Below are 18764 nucleotides of genomic sequence, written 5' to 3'. Positions count from 1 at the left end.
TTGCTGACGACTATTTGATGTCAGGAGCCTCCCAGCACAGGAGCAGCAAGATGACTTCACCAAACTACAAAAATAAGACAGACAGTGAAAGAGAAGCAGCAGAAAGTCCAGAAAAGGTCAGTACAACCTTTAGGTGAGTGGTGCTTGGAAAAAACAGGCTGAAGTGTCTGAAAGAGGCTTGAGGCTATGAGCGAAGAAACCATTTCCTGGTGTCCACTGAGATCAAACTGCAGTAAATTGGATTTTGTAAACAAGCTGATGCTCTGATGCTCAGAGAAATACCTCCACTGGCATCCATAAGCTTTTCTGCACTTAAATAAAGCTCAAGACCCTGAACTTTGGGCAAATCAAGAGTCAGTAATAAAATTGAACTGATGCTAGATTATTTAAATAGGGAAAAAAATAGTATTAGGATAATTATTCCCAGCTTTGGGATCTCTCTTTGTCTCTGATATTTGAAAAGACAGAAGACTGGAGTGCCCAAACCAAAAGATGAAAGGTTTTAAACTCCTTTGGGAAAAAGCTCTTCTCATTTCCTCTTGATGTGGCTTGGGGAAGGTTGAGCAGTTCTCACATTCCCTGAAGTTCTCGTAGTCCCTGCAGAAAAGCCTCAACAACAACTACGAAAAAAAAAATTGAGTGGCAAGAAAGGAAGCAAAATATGTTGAAGTCTAAGAAATTCCCACTATCTATCCAACGTATTGCAAAGGTCTGGCAACACATTCCGTTTTCAAAGCCCATTGTGAGTATTAAAAGTTAATTTTCTAAAATCAATTAGAAGGACCTAATGTCATCGATGAGCAGAGAATTGACTGATGTCAGAAACAGCAGGGCTGAAATAAACTGTTAAAAAGCAATACGTTTTCATGCCCAGCTGTAACATTTAACTTGAAATTCTGCTGAATTTCAATAATTGAGTTTCCAGTACAAATGGGCAATTTCCCATTAAAAACAGTGGCTGTACCGGAGGATTCAAAGATGAAAAGAATTGGTTTATGCTTTAACCTGGTTCCACATAAATTATATTCCAGTAAACTTTACAGCCCCAGCCAAGACGTAGGATACACTACATTCAGAAATATGGGTAAGAAATAGGGTAATCGGAGTTCTGGAAGAAAAAAATATAAACTGAAAGAAAACAATATAAATTTTAACCACAGTTGAAGCACAGCTTCTCCAATAGAGTATTTGGCCTCACTAACCTATTAAAAGTACCTAATCATCTCAAAATAATAGGTCAATGGAAAAACAGCAAGTATGTGTTTAGTTTTCCAATACCTATCCAAATTTACAGAATATCAAGGAAATCGCAGGCAACCGGGAAAATATTTTTTTTTTTTAAACATATTAAGCAGAACCCTCTGTTTTCAGGTCAAAGCAAACTGATAAGTCTGACTAAAAAAGTGGAAATCAGAGAAAAAAAGTCCTAACTTTTTGTAACAAAATTGCATTCAGGGACTAACTTTAATGAAATGCAATGCATGTTTTTTTTTCTTTGTATAATATGAAAAAAATGTTTTAAAACAAAATATAATCCCTTTAATTTGATTTATTTCTGTTCAAAAAAGTTAAAGCATGAAGTTGACCCATAATTATTTTTAGTTCAGTCATTGAACCAAAAAGACCAATTATTTTTGTGTCCCAATCGTGTGATGAGATGACAATTTAAGGGACGTAAAAAAATTAAGAAGGAATAACGGGAATTTTTAATATGGGAAAAGACTAATAGATAAAAAGCACCTTATTATTTTCTCACAAAATTTTGTTATGCAATTCTTAAACTGGAAGAAAAGTGTAAAGGAGTGATATGGGAACATTACAGATAGCAGAAAATTTTGATTACTTAGTTCCCCCCTTGATCACCAAGGCACTTCATAGCGAGCCAAGCAACATATTAAACAGAGAGTACAGTGACTTGAAAAAGTCCAGTGTTAGTAAAACCAGAGAAAAACACACCAGAGAAAAACCACAGAAGCACAGAAGTATTTATGAATTAGAGAGAGCTCCAAATTAACAGGAAAAGGATCTTAGTATCGTTATAGAGGGGGGAAAATGCATTATGTGTTGCTGCTGCAGAAAACAGACAAAATGTGGGATCCATAAAGAATGTAAATGATCATTAATTTAGAAAATAGTCCCAAATATCCATGGTTTCCTGAGTGGCAAACTGGTCACTTCACTTACAAGATGATGCTGCAGAATAATAGTCAGAACAGCAAGAATATGTAAGAGTATAAAAAGAAATGTTTACAAAGATTATTTACCTTATTATTTACAGTCAAATCAAAAGGAGGCAATAAAAGATATAAAATAAAGAACATACATTCTGCAGCCTTTGTCTCAACACACTAGATGAGAATACTTAATTAACGCCCAGTACATTAACAGTTTTCCAAGGAAGCATTTTACCACAGAATAAATAATTAGACTCTATGGTCTATATGGTCTATAGCATCACTAAAACCAACAAATCAGCAAAAAATTACAGTATTAGACATTTTTGCAAGCATACCCAGAGTCCTAGTAATCAGCATTACTGGCTGGAATTTATAGCATCATTTCCAGCCAATTTCTAATTACTAAGAATTGCAGCAGGCTTTCCAGGACAGCAGATCTGCCTAATGCAGCTTCCTCCCCCCTGCAAGATGACCACTTTCAGAAGATGCATATTCAATGAAAAGTACTTGATACAGCACCTGATTCAGACAGTCAAAACCAGGGGTCTGCATTTTAGATGCCCTGGATGACAAAGCTCCTATTGTAGCTAAGGAAGAGTTAGTTACTAATCAGTGGAGTCTATACTGAATTGAGCAACTACAGGAATCTACTTTGAACAGCTATTAATCTTACCCTAAATACCTAAATTTAGGGGGTCTATAAACTCATCATTGAGTCCCACCCTGAAGTTAGGGCAAGCTGAATTCCCATCTAGCATGGGTATCATCTGAGTATCATCTAGCATGTTAATTCTCATACTCCTGGAATGCAGCTTCCAGAACGACAGTGAAATTATTTCCTCTCTTGCTCTCAGACGCAATTAGATAGCAGAATTAATCTAGCCAGGATTTTCAGTTTTCTGAATATACATATAATAAGAAATTGAGTGGCTTTTGTGGCCTAACCCAAATCAAATGTCTAAGCCAGCTATGTGAAGTAACGCCTCAAAGCCAGTATTTCTACCCTAAAATTATTATTTTCCATCACATTTATCACAAAAAACCCATAGCTGAATCAAATGTTTCAAACATCAGTTCAGATGGATTAAATATAGATGCTGCCACATGATGCCCTGTGCATATTACATGAAACTCTAGGATATATTTATAACAGCCCAGGGCATTTTATACATCCATGTGGCTCAACAACTGAAAGGCAGCATGGTTAACATCTACAGAATTTTTTTCCTCATCACTGTGCATCAGTTCTTCATCATCAAAAGCACAGCAGAGGTAGAAACCTAAGCCAAAAGCTAACCTGTCAAAATCTCCTTTAAATCACAATTCATAATCACCTATGTTGTCCTGAGGAACTTCATTAATTGAATATGCCTGTTAAAGAATAGTTTTAGTAGTTAAAAATCCCATTCCTTATATGTGTTAGGACAAAAGCATGCCACCAATGGTCCACATGCCCATGCTTGCATGCTGGAGAGCACTATTCAGCCTCATTCAGTCTCAAGTCTTGTTTTGAGAACAATAGAGATTTTTCTAAATGCACTTGAGATATCTACAAGCCATCTATCTTCCATCCCTGCAAACCAAAACGCGTAAGGAATTCCAGCTCTCAGCAGAATTGGTCACTGCCCCATCTGCTTGCATGCAGTAAGGGTGGGAGACTGACTTATCCCCACAGTCTTCCCAAAGGGGCAACATGCTGTGCAACTGCACTCCTCAGGTTGTGCTGAGACAACATAAACCACCCTCTGAAGCAGAAGCAAAGCGCTGAGGAAAAAATGTTCTGCAGAGTACCCATAAGGACTCAGCGCCCACCCACGCCAGTGAAGTGGGGTGAGCAAAAGCCCTCGTGGCCTCCTGACGTGGCTGATGCACATCTTTGATGGGCTGAATTGGCTTCATGAACCTCTTCTCTTTCTTCCCACAGACTTAGGAGCCTGGTACCTAACAAGCAAGTAGGAAGAATCTGGCCTCGAGGGTCTCATATAAAGACTCCGAAATCAAGGGACACCTTTTCCTCTATTTAATAGCCTCTTCAACATGACTATAATCTATTACAAGTGCAAGCTTGTGCACTAGGAACTATTTGTTAGAAATCAGTTGGTTGTTCGTTGAAAAGTAACATCATTGTCAATAAAGAAAAAACTGAAACAGATGAACTGGTTTAAATTTAGCAGCTTCTCATATTAATTAGCAGTTATTTATTTATCTCAACTTTCCCCTTAACCTCAATTTGTTTGTAGTACGAAAGGAAAAGTAATTCTGGTGAATAAACACTGGTATTTAGTTACATAAAATATTCTGCAAGCATGGGCATTACAAATAAACTCAAACTTAAATCTGTCTGTTATGACTAATTTTAGGACTTGAGTTTTAGCCAAAAAAAAGAGCATGGAAAATCTTGACACGCACACCTCTGTCTCCAAACAGACAAACTAGAAAGGGCCAAAGAAGGCGTACCAGTAGCTTCTACAAGCTGGGGGTGGGAGACTGAGGGGAGGGAGAGGATTTAAGTGAAATGACAAAAGGATTTGTGAAAAAATAAATTAATCCATTTTAATTTAAATTTTTAAAGGTGTTTTACCTGGAAAAATGGTCATTTGGTGTTTATTCCACCTACATAAGTTTGTGTTAAAAATATTCTTTATTGGGATAAAGAAACAAGAGGAGTACATTAACTAGAGAAAGCTAAAGATGTAATTTTTGCTTTTTTAACAAAGAAAATGCTAACAGAGCACTTAGAACATAAAGAAAAAAAAGAAGTAATTTTTAAAAAGGCTGGATTATCTTTTTTAAGATTGAAAAAAAAAAGGCAAAAAGAAATGTTTCTTTTTATTTATAAGGAGTATTGTTGGAAAGCTAACCACCCACCCCACCCCCCCAACTTCAAACCAGTGCAGGCAAGGCCAGAGATGTCTTACTTCACTGAGCTGCGTTGCTGGGAGACTGGGTTAGGCAAACACAAAGAAAGAAGCCAAAAGATTAAGCGAGATGACGACTATTACCATATTTCACTGTCAAATCAGATGACACTTCAATCCAGGAGAGCTATAAATCCAAATAATTTTTCAAAATGAATTTGAAGACTCCTTAGAGAAAACACAGTTTGCCCTAAATTACCCAGGACATGAAAATAAATAGTGTCTCCAAAGCCGTTAAAGCTGTAGCCCCTGAGATTTCTTTTTTCACTACCGCGTTCCCGAGAAGCCTTGATACAGGATACAAAACATGCCTTTGGTGAAGAATGAGATACTGAGCGGCCTAAAGGGTTATAAAGAATACCACAACACCAAACACTGTAATAAAATTAAAAAAAAAAAAAAAGACAAAAAAATCTCACCCAAAACACTTTTCTTCCCCACACAAAATTACCTCAAGATCACAGAACATCTCAGGTTGGAAGGGGCCCGTAAGGATCATTGAGTCCAACTTCCTGCCCCTCGCCAGACCACCTGTAACTAAATGACATAACTAAGAGCATTGTCCAGGTGCTCCTTGAACTCTAACAGGCTTGGTGCCATGACCACTGGGGAGCTTGTTCCAGTGACCAACCACTCTCTCAGTGAAGAACTTTTTCCTAACTTCCAATCTGGAATTCCCCTGGTGCAGTTTCTTTCCATTCCCTCATCACCAGCGAGCAGAGATCAGCACCTTCCCCTCCACCACACCCCTTAAGGAAGTTGTCAACCGCCCTGAGGTCACCCCTCAGCCTTCTGTTCTCCAAGCTGAACAAGCCAAGTGATCTCAGCTGCTCATCATAAGTCTTGCCCTCAAGATCTTTCACCAACTTGGTCACCCTCCTCTGGACTCACTCTAATAGTTTGATGTCCTTATATTGAGATGCCCAAAACTGCACACAGTACTCAAGGCAGGAAGAAGCACTCTACACACCAGTGCAGTGTAGAGTGGGACAGTCACCTCCTTCGACTGGCTAGCTATGCTTGCTGTGCTTGATGCACCCCAGAACACTGTTGGCCCTTTTGACTGCCAGGGCACACTGTTGACTCATATTCAACTTGCCACCAACCCAAACCCCCAGATCTCTCTCCGCAGGGCCAGATATCTTTCCTCCAGCCTCTCATCCCCTAATTTGTACATGTAACTTGATCTTGTTAAATTTCATACGGTTGGCGACTGCCCAGCTCTCTGGTCTACCCAGATCTCTAGATGAATGTCTTATTTCATAAATCAGTAATCAACAGCAGTTATCAGCATTATCAGCAGTCCTGGCTAACCAGGGAGGTTCCACTTTACTGGAAATTAGAAAACACAATGCCCATATACAAGAAGGGATGCAAGGAGAATGCAGGGAACTACAGGCCTGCCAGTCTGACCTCGCTGCCGGGGTAGGTTATGGAGCAGATCATCTTGAGTGCCATCACACAGCACATACAGGACCACCAGGTGATCAGGCTGGCCCTGCTTGACAAACCTGATCTCTATGACAAAGTGACCCGCTTGGTGGATGAGGGAAAGGCTGTGTGTGTTGTCTACTTAGACTTTAGTAACACCTTTGACACTGTTTCCCACAGCACTCTCCTGGAGAAAATGGCTGCTCATGGCTTGGACAGTCATACTCTTCACTGGGTAAAAAAAATGGCTGAATGGCTGAGCCCCAAGAGTGGTGTTGAATGGAGTTAAATCCAGTTGGCTGCTGGTCACAAGTGGTGTTCCCCAGGGCTCAGTATTGGGGCACATTCTGTTCAATATCTTTATCAATGATGTGGACCAGGGGATCGAGTGCACCCTCAGTAAGTTTGCAGATGATACTAAATTGGGCAGGAGCGTTGATCTGCTTGAGACTAGAAAGGCTCTACAGAAGGATCTGGATAGGCTGGATTGATGGGCTGATGCCAACTGTGTGAAGCTCTACAAGGCCGGGTCCTGCACTTGGGTCACAACAATCTCATGCAAGTTTGGGGAAGAGTGGGTCGAGAGCTGCCTGGCAGAAAAAGACCTTGGGGTGTTGCTCGACTGCCATCTGAATATGAGCCAGCAGTGTGGCCAGGCAGCCAAGAAGGCCAATAGCAACCTGGCTGGAATCAGAAATAGTGTGGCCAGCAGGACTAGGGAAGCGATCATCCCCCTGTACTCGGCACTTGTGAGGCTGCACCTCAAATATCGTGTTCAGTTTTGGGGGCCTAACTACAAGAAAGACATTGAGGTGCTGGAGCATGTTCAGAGAAGAGCAACGAAGCTGGTGAAGGGTCTAGAGCATAAATACTGCAAGAAGCAGCTGAGGTTGTTTAGTCTGGAGAAAAGGAGGCTGAGGGGAGACCTTATTGCTCTCTACAATTCCCTGAAAGGAGATGGTAGCGAGGTGGGGATCGGTCTCTTCTCCCAAGTAACAGGTGACAGGACAAGAGGAAATGGCTTCATGCTGCACCAGGATATTAGGAAAAATTTCTTCCCTGAAGGGGTTATCAAGCATTGGAACAGGCTGCCCAGGGAAGTGGTTGAGTCACCATCCCTGGAGGTATTGAAAAGACATGTAGGTTTAGTGTTTAGGTACATGGTTTAGTGGTGGTCTTGGCAGTTTTCTTAACTTTCTTTTTCCTATAAGGGAGGCTACAGTGAAGGAAGTTTGGATCTTTAGGGGATGCTGAGCCTTATATCCCATCTTGAACTATAAGCAACAGTAATGACTGCTGGGATCCTCAACTCATCATCTTTGTATGACTCATTATTCCCCAGCTATCCTGACGCCTGCATGACAGCTTTACTTCTGGCCAGGAGCAAGGCAGAAGCAGAGCTTCTAAGCAACAGAAAGAACCTTTTCAAAAGGCAAGCGGCTACCTCACACAACCACCCCCCTCACCTAAGACCTTCTGTCAAAGTAGTCTTTTTAATTGCATTCATAGTCCGTAAAGAAACTTAGATTGACATAACATACTGGACTGTCCAGGCCAATATGAAAACGTCTTTGAAGTGCTCTGACTACTTCAGTAGCAGTTTGGGAGGTACCACAGCAAGGAAGACCTGATGAAGCTTTCAGGAGGTATGCATTGCACTGCCTTGGAGAAGAACAACCAGCACTGGGAACACGGATCACCTGTGGAATTAAAATCCTCAGGGAAGTAGGAAATCTAGATTTTAATAAAGAATAACGGGATTTGCAGGTTAAGAAAAATGATGCTTCTTGTTCAAAAAATTTACTTTTCCAGAGGTTAAGAATCAGCAGCAGAGGAACTGTATCAGATGTTACCACTTAGTTCCAACAAAGCAGCTGAGCAATAAATGGCAAGACCTGTGTGTAAAACATACTTCTGAACTTACAGAAATGGGGATTTATGAACACTCTTTGTTTCTTATACCAGTATCAGAATCAAGGCATGACTGTGAATGCAGCTTTTCCACGTGACTTGGAAACATATAGGGATATGATCGGGAATGAAAAAAATAAAATACATTCAATACGACAAAAAAAACCAAAAAAGTTACTTTAAGAAATTAAAACAATAACACAATTACATTTGAATGAATTCAGCATGTCACCTCGAACTACAGCATAAGAACAAGCTGTACTAAGTAAGTACTAACAAAGTACTAATACTGAATCTTTCTGAATTTTTAATACCTTGTATCATCATCTTTTGAAGCAACTGTTACCTAACATTCTAATTTCCACTTAAAAGAAATCACAGAAACAAAATTATCAATAGCTGATGTGATATTTTTCTGATACATTATGCCATTTCCAAATAAAGGACATTTTATTTCCAAATAGAGGAAAATAAGAAGCAACTCAAAGGATTCTTGATTTTCTTAGTAACAGTCTATCCACAGCTTTCAAGACCAGTATTATATTGGTTCCATACCGTGAAGCTGTTGTTGACATTTTTTGTGCTCGATTCAGCTACGCTGGCATCTGACAGGTCAACTTCATCAAATATTAGAGACTGTGAATGGAAAAGAACATAAAAACATTAAATATCATCTGAGTCCACTTTCAGGTATGCTTACAGTCTGTGCTTTCATTTCCTTGTGTCCATTCCAATTAGAAAATAAAAATAGAAAAAAAAAAAAAGTTGTAAAAAATAGAAAACACTGATGATGTGATAAAACTTTCTATTTGAGCCCTAAACAGTCTATTTGCTATCTAAGTGGTACATAAGAGCATAAAATAGTGGCTCCAACATATATATATTGCTTTAAAATATTTTTAAATTTTTTTTTTTTTAAATAGGTGCAGCTTTGGCACGTCTACTGTGTAGCATGAATGTGATGTGAGAGCAAAGAGATTCACACTTAGTAAAATATAAATTAATTAATCAGTTTTAGGATGGAACTCTGAATTCACGAAGGGGAATCTATGATATAGTATCCATATGAGAAAATGGAGCTCAAGGGTCTGAAGAGATCCCTTCCACTCCTTTGTTTGATATTTCAGCAAGACAAATATATGCCTCTAAAAACCTTAACCTCTGGCAAAGGATTAATTAGGTTCTGTTAAACTCATGATGGGTTTTGAAGCACAGAAGGGAAGTCCAACAAAAATGCCTCCTCGTTTTTTAAGCCGTATCTTGCTCTTCCTCTTCCATGCCATGGGAAGGAGAATCGATGCTGGGGGAGTTTCAGCATGTCTGGATTCAACGTTACAAAGTATTTGTACAATTGCCTATTCATTACACCTCATTTTCTCATCCTTATGGCACAGATGATGTTGCCATTCTCAGCGCTCTTATTTGCCATGTTTATTAAGTCTTTATATAAACTGCTAGTGGTAGCACCATGTGCAGAGAAGTGTGACAACAGATAGTTCAGTGCTGGGCTCCCTGGAGAGATGATGTTTTCCTTGATTCATCACAGCCACACAACTGCGTGCCAAGCTATTACACAGTCCTAGAAAGAGAGGTCTCCATGCCCTAGTAATAGTTTAAATGAGAAGACCAGGCTACAGAAGATGAAGGAGACCTGAAGCACCTCACCAACAGCTCCCACAAGTCGCTGCAACCCTGCAGGGTAAAGAAAAGTAATGCCAACCGCTATGGAACAGCACAATCTGCTGTCCCCCAAAAGCCAAAAACTTCTCAGTCCCAGCACTGAGGAGGAGGGAGGAAATGCCTTTCAGAAAGAAGACAAGTATTCCCCTCTGCCCACCCCCAATTTTCCCACCAAAAATATCAATTGATGGGAAACAGCTTTTCCCTTTATATATCAGATTTGGCAGAAAATCTTCCGATCTTTATTTCATGTAACCATTTCCACCTCTTTAATAGCAATATAGGCGTTAGACTAGAAGAGTTTTAATGGAATGAAGTTTGAAGGATAACTTCTGAGCATAACACTATTTTTACTTTTTTTTTTTAAATGTTAGATTTGACTGCCTGAGAGCCATCCCCCAAAAAATCCCACAACTCCTTAAGATGAATTTATTATTTATCTGAATAGTCAAAAAGGTTAAAAATAACTGTGATAAACTTCATTAAAAAAAAAAAAAAACAAACTAAAAAATGAGAGAGATCAGCAGTCTTCCTTAGTTAAAGCTGATTTAACACACTGTATCTTATATACAGGAATTTTTAAATAAAACAATCACTAAAAATCATTACTACGTTGTTATTATTATTACTCTTACACTTAGAAATTTAAACAAAATTGAAGTTATAAGTGTATGGCATTAGACACTAACAGCATAGAATTACCTTTGAATCCTTAGCATAGTAAAGGGTACGCCCTCGAAGTTTGAAATAACGCTTTTTCCACCTCTGAAAAGAACTGGTTTGCTTCAGTAGTAATCCTTCTTTTATACTTGTCTGAAAAACATTAAAATACAGAAGACAAAGTGAATACATATCTCAATAGCTATGCATATAGATGAATGTTACACTTTTTAAAATTTGTTACATCTCATATAAATGTGAATTTAAATGTGTATCTATTCACACTAAATTGAGATTAATTCTCTGGACAACCAGACTTTGCATTGCTATTTTTTAAACAATGGCAATGTTGGCAAAATGATAATTTTATATGTAAACTCAAAAGGCAGTCTAGAGGCATATAATTATTGTGAAGAACACAAAATAAGTCAATTGTCTGGATAGCTGCAAACCCACAAATATTAAAGTGAGCAACAACTGATGGTGGCACAATTCAGAAAAAAACCATCTATACAAGGTAATTTCCAGTTCCAAATTTGATTATGTTGAAGAGAAAAACAATTTCCACACAGGCACTAATTCAACAAGGTACTTCAACGTGTGTCTGACTCAAGCACATGAATTATGCCTTTAAAATAGAGGGAATGACCCAGTATGATGCAAGTCATGCATGACTTCAAGCGCATTGCTGAACTGAAGCCTTCAACGTGAAATCAGCTTACCATTAGGAATAATTATTATACAGAAAATATGAGAACAGTAACAGCTAGGGATATTTTTATCAAGCAAATATTTTTAGTCAAAAAACGATTCGCCGAACCAAACCTTTCCACTGCAAACTGAACCCTGCCTACATAAAGCCCTTCTTTTCAAATGAGTAAGACACAAATTAGCATATTTTAAACGTGTATGCTGCTTTCACCACCATGTGTGGGATTCATCCAGCCGATTACAGAAATTCTTCCCTTAATCAGATGAAATGACATAGCATACTAATTGCACAAGTCTCGAAATTAATTTTCTTCAGCTTTGAAGCACACATAGGGTATGAGCAAGTACGTTTGGATATTATATTCTAAAATGTTTCCAGAATATTTCCAATTTGTAGTGCAATAAAGTGATGTGAATCTTATAATATGATTTCTAGACAATGTGATATAAACATAATTTAAAGTTATTCTAGACCTCTTAGAGACTTAACCAAGACCAGACCTAAAATTCATAAACATCTTCTTCCGTTATCAGCTGTCAAATTCTCCTTAACTTTAATGCAAGTAATAAAAAACCAGAAAAAGCAGAAATGAGATTGAAAATGAAATGAGAAACATCGCTGTTATGTTCACCCTTCATTTAGATACTTGTAATGTCACAAACTAAGAATATGGTCCAACGATCACAAAGAAATTGAATGAGTGCTCTCAAAAAAGCAACCCTCTGAGATGAAACATCACAGCTGAAAATTTGGATTTATCTGCCTCTACTTCACATGCCAACAACCTGGACCAACACATTTGGTCAGCCCTCCTGCTCTTTGCCAAGGGGTAGCAACTCCCAGCTGAAAGGGTCTGCTCACCACACACCATTTTAAGATTGCTTGCAATTATCTGACCAGACTCTAAGATAAGCTAGTTATATACAATATAAATAGATTTAATCAGTTAGCGAATAAAAGCACTTATTCAAAGCTGTTTGTTGTAGCCACGCAGCACTTTTATACGACTCTCTGAGATTTTGGAAGCTCATCACACGGGATGGGAATAGATGACTTGTGCATTTATCAAGGGTCAGAAGATGTAAGAGCAGAGAAATTCAGTTCCAAGGGAACAGTATTTCACATACACGGCAAGCACTGACTTACTGGAAAAATTTCCAAAATGGAAGGAAATCCACATTGCCTAAAATGCACTATGTGTACTAGGAGACACAGAACATACATTATACTGAGTATTTTCAGGAATTTTTAAACATGGAACATAAATCTCCATAAACCTTGAGCTATTACTCACTAAAGAATTAACTCTTCCATGTAATTCTTGTGACTATATAAGCCATTTCCCCCTATTTCTACTAACCCCTTAAAAAGACCAGTATCCCTAAATCAACTTCAAAATTAAATCTATTTTGTAAATCATCCATTTAACATTAACTCCCTAAAGTTGACAGTAAATAACCATGCAGGCTCTACAGAATGTATTTTTTGTATCAAAATGTTAAAAAAATACTAAACTGGTAAACATTTACCCAAGAAATGTAAGCACTCCATAGAAAGCCATAGAATGGTTTGGGTTGGAAGAGACCTTAAAGGTCATCTAGTTCCAACCCGCCTGCCATGGGCAGGGACACCTCCCACTAGAGCAGGTTGCTCAAATGAAGTATACATCTGAAGGTTACATTTTAACACCAATAGATATACTGGGCTGAGGTTTGAGGATCTTAAATAGAAAATTCCATGGCTGCAGGCATGAAAGTTGAGCATAAAGCATTGGCCCAATATCCTTAATTAACTTCGTACAGCCTTTAAAATGTGCAAAAAACTTCTAGCTGCCAACTGAGTCATTAGGTAATCTGCGAATAATGCTTTCCTGAATCTACACACAAGTCACAGCACTTACAGTAATTTGAGATCAGAAGGGACCTCTCAGGTTGTTGAATTAAGGTCCATATTGTTGCCTACAACCAGGTTATGTCAAGTTTTTTCAAAAGCAATGATCAGGCTATAGCTACACCTTAAGAAAGAGATCGGTACCTTTTCCTCTCCCAACGGCAATTAAGACAGTGCTCCAAGATCTCGCTGTTCTGCGAAACCTTCTTCTAATTAATCTCAGCTGGACATTAAATCTGAAGCATAAGCAATAATCACTGCCAGTTACATTAACTACTTTCCTACTGTAATTTAGGAAAAAAAAGAAATGCACATCCCACAATCCCTCATTTACAGCATCACCTGCTTGCCAAAACCCCTGACTTCCCCATACAGCATCTTGTATCATCTAGTAATACAACATCCCTACAGAAGTGTTGGACTATAATTTGAATGGAATGGAATAGAATAGAACAGAACAGAACCAAACCACTGTTATAGAATCACTAACAATCTTAACTACTTTAGCCATTAACAACTAGGAAAATGATTCTCAATATTACAATCGCAACATCACAGTCCTCCACAGTGGTATATTTTCCTGAAGAAATCTAATTATAAAAATCATAGCCACATTCCATAAAACTAAAAGGGTGTACGTATGTGTTTAATTATCTAAGATTGTTGAATGCAACTCTTACATTGCCATAATTTAAATGACAAAAATAAATAGGATTTGTGGGTATTCTGATCACTAAAAAATGAGACGCATCTTCTTTTATATCAGCAAATTTTTAAATACTCAGCATATAACACTTGAAAATTCAAAACTAACAGTTTTCATTTCAAAGACAACAAACCACACCACCTTACTTCTAATTCACCGTGTGTGAAGTCCCACATTTGCATAAAAGTCTATTTTATTTTTTTTTGCTTCTGCTGCTGCTGCTAGAAAGACCCAAAGAAAGGAGAACATATTCTGCATTTAGAAAAGAAAACAGTAAACTGACTATGGATGCATTATTGGCAACTGAAAACTAAAACACTGAATGATTAAAGATAAAGCTCTCTCCCCTACTCCTTTTCAGGTATGTAAGTGGATGTCCTGCTCAAAAATGTGTCGGAGAGTGAAGAAAAGAACATCAGGAAATTTCTGAAAGTGAGGAGAATGAAAATGAGAACATGAAAGGCCATAAAACAGGGTGGGTCAAATGTAAACAGGAAATTAAGAAGGTGAAGAAGAATTTTAAGATCATGTTGCAACAGATGCTCATGCTGAGACCAAAATGTTTCTTAAATACTTTGAAAGATGAAAGATAGCTAGGGGGTTGGCAGGATCATTTTTCAACAGAGGTATGAAAAGAGTACTCAAGGATGAGAAGATCAAAGCAAAGAAGCTCATCAGATTCTTGGAATCTGTCTTTACCAATGAAGATGATGGGACAGTATCTCCCACAACATGTTCTTTGTAACATTAGAACATCAACACGAAGCTCATATACAGGAAGTACTAGACCAGTCAAATCACCAAGTCATGTGGACCAGATGGCACTGACCTGAGAGCCTTGAAGGTCTTGAAAGGACCACTGATACTAACTTCCAATCCTGGTGTCCTGGGTTGAGAGACACAGGACTAACTTTTCTTCTAATGCTGGGGAAAATTGCACTTTTGGAAGACTCTAGTGTCTGAACTTCTGAAAATATTTACTTTATAGTCAGCCAGGCTCTGTGGGATTCAAGGTTAGTATTTTCAAGCCTTGCCAGGTGCAGGGATGAGGAGGAGCAAGGCCTGGGCATTTGACCCAGGCTGGCCAACAGGATTATTTCATACCACGAACATCACATTCAATATAAATTAGAAAAGTTCGCTGCGTAGCTCGCTCTCTCCCTGATGGCGGAGGGTCCAGACAACTCCTTGCCCCGGTGCCGGAGCCCTGAGGCCTTCCCTTCCTCCTGAAGCCATTGCGCTTGCTATGTCCGACATTTGCTGTCCCCTGCTGGGAGTGCACAGCTTCCTACTGATAGAATTGGCTGAGTATCTTATTGGCTGTATATCTTATATCAGTATATCAGTATTGGCTGTATATCTTATATCAGTATCGGGATTAATACTGGTTCTTTAGTATTATTGTTAATTATTGTTAATTATTTAGTTTTTGTTGATTAAATCTATTTATATTTCAACCCTTGTGTTTCTTTGTGTTTCCCTATTCCCCTTTCCGGGTGGGGAGGGGTCATCGGGTGATAGAATAATTGTCTAACGACAACAGATTGTTATGGGTTCTCTCAACCATAACACCTGGTGAGACAGCAGTGTCCATACAAAACAATAATATTGCTGAGCCCGTACACATCCGATGGGAAAAAGTCAACACAGCTTTTGTAAAGGAAAATACTGCCTTGCTACCTGCAGGGACTTCAGGGGGGCGGAGAGAAAAGCATGTGGATCAACGAAGATCCAGCGGACTCGGATTTTCAGAAAGCCTTTGCCAAGGCTTCCCATCAAAGGCTATTGGAGAAATTAAGTAAGAATGAAATTGGAAAAAAGGGGTTTCTGTGGACTGAAGTTTGCTTGAGGGACAGGAAGCACAAGTAGGGTTTAACAGTCACTCTCTCTTATGGATTACCTAGGAACCAGGTTTATTCAAATTCAGTGACCCAAAGAAGGATCACACAATGAAATCTTCAGATTTGCAGAAGATACTAAGCTCTTTTCAATAGCAGTCAAATTCAATGCCAATGGTGAGGAACTCAAAGGATGTTATAAAACTGAGCAAGAGGGCAAAGAGGCAGACGACAAGCTTCAGCCCAGGTCAATGTAAAATGCTTTGCTTTGGGAAAAAAAATCTAAACCTCACTAACATTCTCACACCAACTTTGAGTGGAAAAGAGATCTGGGAGTCACAGTTCACAGCCCTCTGTGCTCAACTGCAGCCAGAAAAGCCAAAAAACTTTGGCTGTCACCAAAAAAAGTAACAAAACCAAGACAGAAGATGTCATTTTGCTGCTATATAAAACATTGGTATACCAGACAGTTCTGCTCTCTCCAACTCAAGAAACAGGGTTAAGAAAAGGTACAGAGAAGAACAACTCAAATGATTCAGAGGATGGAGCAGTTGCCTTACAAAGGGAGACTACAAAAGCTGGAACTCTTCATTTTGAAGAGCAGAAGACTGAGGGGGTAATATGATCAAAGCTTATAAAAGCATTAAAGCAGAGTATGGTGAATGAAGAACCATTGCTCACCAAATCCCACAATATTATAACAAGGAGGAATGTGATGAAACTATGTTGAATCAGCTTAACAAAGATAAAAAGCAGCACATCTTTACGTAACAGCCATTGATTTTATGAAGGTTGCTGTCACAAGAGATTGTAGAGGCTGCATGTACAAAAAAAGGATTAGACAAATTCAAGAATACCACCTTTGTATGTGGTCCCTTTTAATCCACCATGGGAACGGACTGCAGGCAAACTCACATGCTGCTCCTCAACAGCCTGTTCTGCTGTTGAAGACGAATTATTGTCTGACTCAGCAAAAAATTTCACAGGTTGGATTTTTTCTGCTATGTTGAGAGTATCTCTTTTGCTTTAAAGTCTGATGTTTGTGTTTGTAAGCAGACCTAGGCCCTCATTTACGAAAATAATTAATATTTGGATTGTTGACAGACCAGGCCACTAAAGAAAAAAAAAAAAAAGAAAAAAGATAGGATAGTATTTTATATTGTTTAACCCCCTCCTGTGACACTTCCTGTTCATAGGAATTTGCAAAGTTGAGTACTGAAATAAAACCAACCCCCTTCTTTTCAGTATTGTGGAGAGTTTGTTACATTTTCACCATCTGCACGGGTCTGGCTTTAGGCAGACAGTCTTCATTAAGCTACAAGGTACAGTCTCACAGCTCATATTAACTCAGAGCCATTTAAAATATCCTGTGTGTTCAGCGGGTCGAAAATTACTTTCATTATTAAAAAAAAGTGACAATCAAACTCTTGATTTTGATTCAAATTATGACCTGGGAATTCCAAGCTTGTGATTTTCTTGACAATCTCTGTACAGCAGCTTCCATTACTGTCACTTATGCTGACAGATTTTTCATTAGTTATGTCAAAATAAAAATAGATTTCTATCTACCAAGAATAAAAACTTCATCAGCTGCTCAGTGCAAGGTTACATTTTTATTGAAGATTCCTGATCATAGTGACGCAAGTCTGGCATCTGAAAATTAAAACCAAACCAAGAACTGGTTTGGTTTTGATATAGCCAATGTTATACCTATGAATTTATACAACTAAAAATGGACAAAATAAAATTGAACATCAATATGATCATGTTGACTATATAACATAGCTTTTATTTCAAGAAGATCTTAATAAAAATAAGTACCATCAAGAACTGATCACTCAGCGGAACATGGGGAGCTATATCGTGGGGTACCTAAAGCACCACGCTTGCTCCAGCTGAGATGCCCCAGACTGCTGCTGCTAACGCATCCTCCAGGTTACATTAGTGACAGAGAAATCACAAAAAGTGGCCCTGTCCCATTAAAGAAAAAAACAAAACAAAACAAAACAGTCTAGCTAGCTTTGAGAAAACATCTTTCCAAAATCTCAGAATGAAAGCCAGCCACACTCCCCCCATCCCCACCACAACACTAACCTGTCATTAAGCATCACCATTTTTGTGCAATACTAAACCAGTATGTTCTTCCAAAGTTATTCTTATATTCCATATTTTTGGATTTCTTCATGTGGATGACTCTAGCCTAAGTGAAACTGTAATACAAATAAATGCAATTATACAGCTTATACAGTGCACTTTTTCCTCAGCCTTGTTCTCCTTTCATGTTCTCTTCCAGACTATGCTGTGGAAACAGATTTTGCATTACTGTTGTTAAAATAAAATAAAAAAAATGTAAAAAATCTTTCAGCTTCCTCTACTTGGAATATAAGGTAGTGTAGCAAAGCATGAAGTAAGTAAGAATTTTCAGAGAAGTTGCCGTAATAAAAATATCTTGGTAGCAAGGTGAAGTTCAATTAGCAGATTGTTTTAAAAATAGAGGTTATAGCACACGTCAAAAATGAATAGGATATTGCCATATTAGGATGAAACATTACACTGGGAATTAAAAGACAAACAAAAATCTATTTTAGATATGAACTTGATACCAGATTGAGAATTGGAGAAGAAACTTTATCTGCAGTTCAAGTATTTAAACTCCTAACTTCCACCCATGTACAACATGTTGATTTCACTCTGTGTTCTCATTAATCAGGGCATGAAACAGCTGTAATACACTGAAAAAGGACAAAACACTCCATCGGACTGTGACTTAGTGCCAAAGATTTAAGGGTCTTTGTGTTATTACACAACTCTGCTAACTTAGTCTTAGAGTAGTATTTTACA

At 38.4% G+C, this 18764-nt stretch overlaps 1 protein-coding gene across 1 annotated transcript in view; it reads right to left on the bottom strand.

Moving 5' to 3' along the window:
* Positions 1-18764, bottom strand: part of DGKH (diacylglycerol kinase eta) — a 169944-nt gene that overhangs the window by 64756 nt on the left and 86424 nt on the right. The window contains exons 3-4 of the mRNA XM_074153646.1: positions 10820-10930; positions 8993-9073 (exon numbers count right to left, since the gene is read on the bottom strand). Coding sequence (XP_074009747.1) covers positions 8993-9073; positions 10820-10930 — 192 coding nt within the window. The remainder of the gene's footprint in view (positions 1-8992; positions 9074-10819; positions 10931-18764) is intronic.

This window comes from Numenius arquata, chromosome 1 (genome assembly GCF_964106895.1).
Source record: "Numenius arquata chromosome 1, bNumArq3.hap1.1, whole genome shotgun sequence".
In the NCBI taxonomy this organism is placed as follows: Eukaryota; Metazoa; Chordata; class Aves; order Charadriiformes; family Scolopacidae; genus Numenius; species Numenius arquata.
The sequence above is the reverse complement of the archived record's forward strand: the minus strand, read 5'-3'. Positions and strand labels throughout refer to the sequence as shown.